General features: G+C 37.1%; 1 protein-coding gene across 1 annotated transcript in view; it reads right to left on the bottom strand.

The window, feature by feature from the left end:
• LOC107663052 (phosphatase and actin regulator 3-like) overlaps window positions 1-6095 on the bottom strand; it is a 35985-nt gene extending 29890 nt beyond the window's left edge. The window contains exon 1 of the mRNA XM_016453203.1: window positions 5990-6095. Within this exon, the coding sequence (XP_016308689.1) occupies window positions 5990-6095 (106 nt within the window). The remainder of the gene's footprint in view (window positions 1-5989) is intronic.
• Window positions 6096-7038: the final 943 nt, after the last annotated feature.

Below are 7038 nucleotides of genomic sequence, written 5' to 3'. Positions count from 1 at the left end.
TGTAATTACAGTTATTTAATTTTAGTTATATAATTCATATACATATCATTTATATAATTTCATATAATTTATTTATATTTATTTATTAATATTTATTTATATTTATATATTTATTTATATTATCATAATTTGATTTAATAATAACCCAATTTTAAGCAAAAACAGAAGAAATTATACTACATGCCTGAACGAAACAAACATCAGAAGCTCTGAATGAGACGCAGATTCACTCTCTGACAGCAGGAGGCGCTGATACAGCGTTTCCTTGGTTATCGCAGTAAACAAAGCAGAGCTGTGCTCAAAACACTGCTTTAATGTGAATTATACAAGATGAAAAGAAAATACCATCTAAACGTTTCTGAAGACAGTCAGTTCCCCTCAGAAACCCCCAAATCAATACTTAGGATTTTCTTCCAATAGTTCGTGCATCATGAACAGTGAGTGATCTGCCTGCTACAGTATTTTTCTCTGTGCGTCCGTCTTCAGCGTCTCTGGCCTGTGTTAACGGGCGTTTACAGACTTAATATTTTCACATAAATGACATTTGGAAAATGATATGCATTGCAACGCAGTTTGTGCAAGTCCAGAACGGCTGCAGGCTGCAATAAAACAATAAACGGCCGGTTGCCGATCGCGTAAGTTCCAGAGGAAGCTCCTTCATACACACACGTGACTGACCGCTCGCTCGCACAAACAGGAGGGGGAGGGTCGTGTTACTCTCTACACTGCACTCAACCTTGAAGGGATTCCTACACTTTCAGTCTTTGAGGAGACATGAAAAACAGCGCATACCGCAGGAACGGTATAACGGAAAATATTAGCGGTTTTGAAACCGTGACATTTTCAAATCGCGGTATACCTTGAAACCGGTAATCGGCCCATGCCTCTTACAGACTTTTCATTAAGACCCTAAAGAATCATATCAACTTGTGGAAAATGGGCATCATATGACCCCTTTAAGAGTGCACTGGCCACGATTGATGACATCGTGGAGGCTATTGTCGGACCCACAGACACATTTCATGAGGAAAGTTAAGGTGCACGTTATAATCAGCCCAGAAGTTTCGTCTGAATTGAACGTGTTTCTACTTTCACATGCAAATGACTTGTTGCACTTATGAATATGATAACTTTCCGGCATCAATTCTAGTAGGGTAAAACGTAATTCCGCTTTCGAAATGGTCTGTTTTGCCCTGCCATTAGCTGAAACTGTGTGTGGACAAGTCGCGGCTGCAGAGTGTGAGCTGTTCCGTCTCACGCAGCCTCAGAAGGAGTTCCACAACAACACTTAGCTGCCCGCCGGTGCGCCTGCCTATAAATCGGCCTAATTTGCAGCACAATCGGCCGATCCCGATTAATCGGTCGACCTCTAAATCACAGTCAGTCTAAGACAATGCTGTTTTATGCAAATCCAAAGAACCAAAGAAGTGAAAGATGCATGAAAAGAAATATCAAGGACTTTCTGGGCCAGACCTTTTCATCAGACACTACACACACCCTGGTGAACAAGCGCTCGCACCAGCCAGCACAAGGGAAGCTGATGAGTCATAGCCCACCTCTGAACACCAGCCTTTGCACAAACCCCAATGTAATGCTATTTGTTATTTACAAGAAACTTTAAAATACTGTTACATAGCCAAGTGAGCATAATTATTAAGGATGATTTGTTATTTTTCCTAATGAAATATTCAGTACATATTGCCTAGTGCACACGACATAAAGAAAAACTGAAAAGGATCTAAGAAATTAAGACTCATATAAGACTTTAAATCAGTCTTTAGTCTCTTTATAAAGTATTTCTCTGTGTCTTGAATAGCTCAAAATGTTCACTTTATCTTAGTTACAAAATACAAATTTCTTATTTTTCAGGGGCAAGAAGTTCACCAAACTGTGAAGACACTATTAATGTGTAAAGAGGTGTGAAGTGAGCAGGGCATGTGGTGCATCATAGAATCTAAATTTAAGACTCTTTTAATGAACCTGATGATTATCTTATGGGACGATGCCTCAAATCTACTGATACGAAACAGATCTCAATCATGATGTCTCTCTGTCTTCCTGTTCAACCTCTGAAGCGCTCTTTGACTACTGGGCAGAGTTTAAAAGGTTAACGCACCTCTGAGAGCTATGAGCAAGAGAATGTTGTGCTAGAAGTATAGACAAATTAGCCCTTTGATGCATGACATCCTCTAAAGCAGTCAGTCTTTAACCAATCATGGTGCTGCATTCAAACCATCATGAGTGATGAAGTTTATCCATCATTTTAGGATTTTTCTCTATATCACTGTCACTGCATATCATTATACGCCAACATGAAATCAAAATAGTTGTTTTATTGAAGTGATAACTGGAGTCAATGATGGAAAATACCTAAAAAAAGACTTATCTGATATAATATAATATAATATAATATACTTAAAATATGCATTAAATTTATCAAAAAAGACAGTAAAGACATTTATAACATCTTTAAAGTCTGCGTGAACCGGAAGTTGCTGCCGACTTTATTTCAGTGTAGTGACGTATTTCCATCTGAAACGGAATATTAAATAGAGGGCGTGTTTTTATTTTTGTGCTCCTCCTCTCTGTCTCTCACTCATAGCAAACTAACGGTTGTAGGGTGTGTTTAAGGATATTCTGCCCAAGCCGTCAAACTGACGTCATCAGAGAAGGAATGCCATTCCAGAGCGGAAGCAAATGTTCAGATTTTGATTAAAGATTACCAAAACACACCATTTTTTTCAGCGGAATAACTTGCACAGATTAACTGTTCACATCAAGACTTGCAATGTGCACTAATAAAGTAAATAAAGTCAATTTTGATTTCATGCTGACTTTAATCATTTCACATAAATGCTGTTCTTTTAAATTTTCAATCCATCAAGGAAAAAAAAAACATCACAGTTTCCACAAAAATATTGTAAACACATTTCATTACACCAAATACACAAAATAATGTTCTTTTTAGCAACATCATATGACCCCTTTAAACAACTGTTTGCAACATTTATAATAATATGACATTTTTCTTAAGCTGCAAATTAGCATATTTTAATGATTTCTGAAGGATCATGTGACACTGAAAACTAATGACTCCTGAAAATTCAGCTTTAAAATGACAGGAATAAATGACATTTTAAAATATATTAACATAGACAACAGCTATTTTTAATTATAATAATATTTTACAATATTTGTTTCTGCTATATTTTTGATCAAATAAATTTGGCCGGGGTGAGCCTATAGGAGATTTCAAAAACCATCTGAAAAACATTTGAACAGTATATATACACATATTAGAAAAAATATTGGTAAATTAAAAATGCATACATATAATTACACATGAATAACAAATTTCCCCCTCGGAATCGATGCATCATATCAAATTTGATATTTCCATGAAGGTTGGGAGTAGGATGCTGATGCAATGACAGATATTCTTATGAAGAAGGAAAGTGCTAAAACAGCACCATGACAAACTGAAGTGTTAACAGGCATCTGTGAGCGGTGTGAACTTCCTCGTTGTTAAATCGTGATGCAGCAATCTTCTCCAGGCGTGCATTACTGGCCACATATCATTCAGACATTTAATTAATGAACGTTGAGCTCGAGAAGAGCATGATGCATCACCCACAGCATCTACCACCAGCACTGGTCGATGAGTAACAGAAAGCACCAAAGCACACCAGACTCACTCGATTACTCTGTCTCTCAACTCCTGTCTCAATCTCACTCTCTCTTACATCTCACATATCTTTCTTAGCTCCATCGGTCTTCCCTGTGCTCCTGTAATACTGACATTTTAATGCAAAAGTCATTCTTTTAATGCATTATTTTTAAGATAAATGTCAAAGTGCCACTTAAAGCAGCTCTTTTTTCTATATAACTGTTGAGCATCTGGATTAATCTAGAGATGTATTTCCTCTGTATTTAAAGGCCTAAAAATACCTGCACTTAACAGGGAAGAGTCTTTGTAAAATTGTGCTGCTCCCACACTGTCAGAGTGGAATGGAAGTACCTGCAGATGTCATGTTACATCTGATTTTTTCATCACTAAAAAGAGAAAAGGTTAACATGACTCTTGGCCTCATTGGCTGGTAGCGCAGCCATGATGAAATAGTGGTCCCTACAGAATAAACCAATAAAGCTAAAGGTGACACTGTGGGGGATTCAAAGAAGTTATCTTTATCGCAATAGATTTTACGTTCAGATTGAAAAAGATCAACTGGTATTTGTTCTTATTCTTTCCCAAGACAGAACAGGATTGCTTGGTCATTGTGCATTTCCACTCCATTTATACATTGAACCTCACGTTCAAAGCAAAGCGCTCCTGGTGGTGACTAAAGGTAAATCCCATTAAAGCATGTGCTGACCATATTTCACAATAAATTCTGAATATATACACAGTTTCAGGACTATTAGAATGATTATTTACTTTATTTTAATGGCAGTTAAGCACATCATTTGACAAAAACACATTGCAACACATTTGGACATTTCACTTTGTCATTGGCATGATAATAATTTCATTGTGTATGTATGTATATATTATATATAGTGTATTTATGTGTGTGTGTGTATTCTTATTATATATTCTTATATGTAAATATATACATACATACACACATACTGTGTATAATTAAAATTTAAATTCAGAGAGATTAATTTTTGTTAATTTTTTATATACAGTATATATATATATACACACACACACACACTGTATATGATATAAATTCATTCAAAAATTAATCTCTCTCTCTCTCTCTATACATATAAGACTATACATAATAAAGTAATTATTAATAATTTGTTACATTGACAATTAAGCACATTTCACCCAAAATTCTCATTAAATGTAACACATTAGGACTTTTTTTTATTCCTTTTTTCTCAATGGTGATTTTCATTGTGATATTACAGTAAAACATAAATAGATTCTAAAACATTCAATTATAAAATAAAATAATACATAGATCAATATATTAAATAATATATTAAAAGTTCAGCATGATTGAAGCAACACTACAATTACTGCCATGATGCATATACAGCACATAGTAACAAAATAATATATAATTAATTATTTTTCACATCACAGTACTGAGAACTGAGAGCAAAAATGTGCTTAACTGTTATAAAAATACACAAAATGGGGGAAAAATAGGAATTCTAAAACTGGGATTATTTTTCTATCTCTTCCTGGTTTTTTATTATAGCACAGTCTTGTATTTCTTTCCTCTGAATTTGGGGTGTAATATGACCTGGACATTCTTGACAGTTGTTTTGATGAGATTCGCCCGTTCTATGACAATGAACACAAACCATAAATTTCAGACCACACCAAATACTCCAATGAGATGTGCTTTTTGTCCACCATCCAGAAAAGCTGCCTTCTAGAAACATCACTACATCAGTTTCTCCAGGAGACACCATTGACCCGCTCTGTTGAATAGGCAGGAGCAGTGAATGCGCAGTCTCAGTGCGGAACGATAGGTATCAGACACACCAGCCAATGTTGCCAAAGCAGCAAAAAATGCATCTCATTTCATCAGGTCCTCAATAGCAAACTGTATTAAATGATCACTGAGATGCACAAGGAAGGATGTGCACACGAGACAAAAGACAACGAGGATCCTTCCTCAGTGAAAATTAGGATTTAAATCTTTTTGTCTGTTCATTTTGAACGGTAGCATAAACCACAGTTGGCACATAATCTTTAGACTGTCTGCTATGCTGTTTTCTGTTATAGCTACCATAACACAGATCCATAGGGAAATATTACTATGGTAGCCAGATGCATTTCACCGGGATACAGACAGAGCATCAAATGCGGCGTAATTTGATTGATTTCAATCGTGCAGCGCACAACACTGAAATGAAAGTGGAGGCTATTAATGCAGATTATGGAGCCACTTTCACCTCCATCGCGCGTGGAAATGAAAAGCGCGAATTCTAATGACATCTCCAGACAATAAATGCATCATCTTACCTGTGCTGTGCGAGAGATCAATGCCAGACTCGCTGAGGATGTTCGGGTCACTTTGAGATCTGCCTCTGTGCATTAGACATTTGTCTATTCCATCCGATGAAGCCATGAGGAGCTCTGAATAAAATATTGAAATCCCTTTCCGAGGCAGTCAAACCCGACGGTGAGGCGGATGCGTCGCGGTCTAAGAGCACCCAGCAGCAGGCATGCTGAATTAAAGCCCTCTACAGTGACTGTGTGTGTGTGTGTGTGTGTGTGTGTGTGTGCATGAGGGAGCGAGACCGAGTGTGTCTGTCATGAGGGCTGGGGTATTTGTGTGTGTACGCGCGCGCGCGCAGATGCCACCTTTATCCACTTCACAATGACCCACTGACAAGCGAGCAACCTTTCTGAATCACAGGATGCTAGCGAATGACGTTTTAAACTGCCTTCATAAATGAATTCATTCTTTTTTTTTTCTTCTTTTTTTTAGAGACCTTGTGGCGGTGTTTCGTTCGGAACGAATCGGTGTTTTTGAGCGGAATGGTGAACGAATATTTTCGCTAGCTTAAAGGGTTAGTTCACCCAAAAATGAAAATTAGCCTATAAATTACTCACCCTTAAGTCATCCTAGGTGTATATGACTTTCTTCTTTCAGAGAATCCAGTCGAAGTTATATTAAAAATTATTTGATCTTTCAAGCTGTTTAATGCCACTCAGTCCAAAAGAAGTTAAATAAAAAGCGACCATCCATAAAAAAAAAAGTGTCTCACAAGGCTCTGGGGGGTGAACAAAGGCCTCCTGTAGCGAATCGATGCATTTTTGTAAGAAAAATATCCATATTAAAAACGTAATAATCACTTTAATCTAGCTTGCGCCAACAATTGTACACGGAAGCAGCTCCGGGGGGATGATGTATGAGTTCAGCGTTGCGCATGCGCCGGTGAGTCTCGTGAAAACCAGCGTTTGTTAACAGGAGCAAAGGAAGCAAAGTTTCCTTACGTTAGCAAAGGAAAACCAGTCTCCTCTTGGCTTATATCGAAATCCTCCGACATTCTTCTTTACAAATCCTC

The sequence above is a fragment of the Sinocyclocheilus anshuiensis genome, unplaced genomic scaffold, assembly GCF_001515605.1.
Source record: "Sinocyclocheilus anshuiensis isolate Anshui unplaced genomic scaffold, SAMN03320099.WGS_v1.1 scaffold2161, whole genome shotgun sequence".
Lineage (NCBI taxonomy): Eukaryota > Metazoa > Chordata > Actinopteri > Cypriniformes > Cyprinidae > Sinocyclocheilus > Sinocyclocheilus anshuiensis.
Note: the sequence above shows the minus strand (reverse complement) of the source record. Positions and strands in the feature narration are given on the sequence as shown.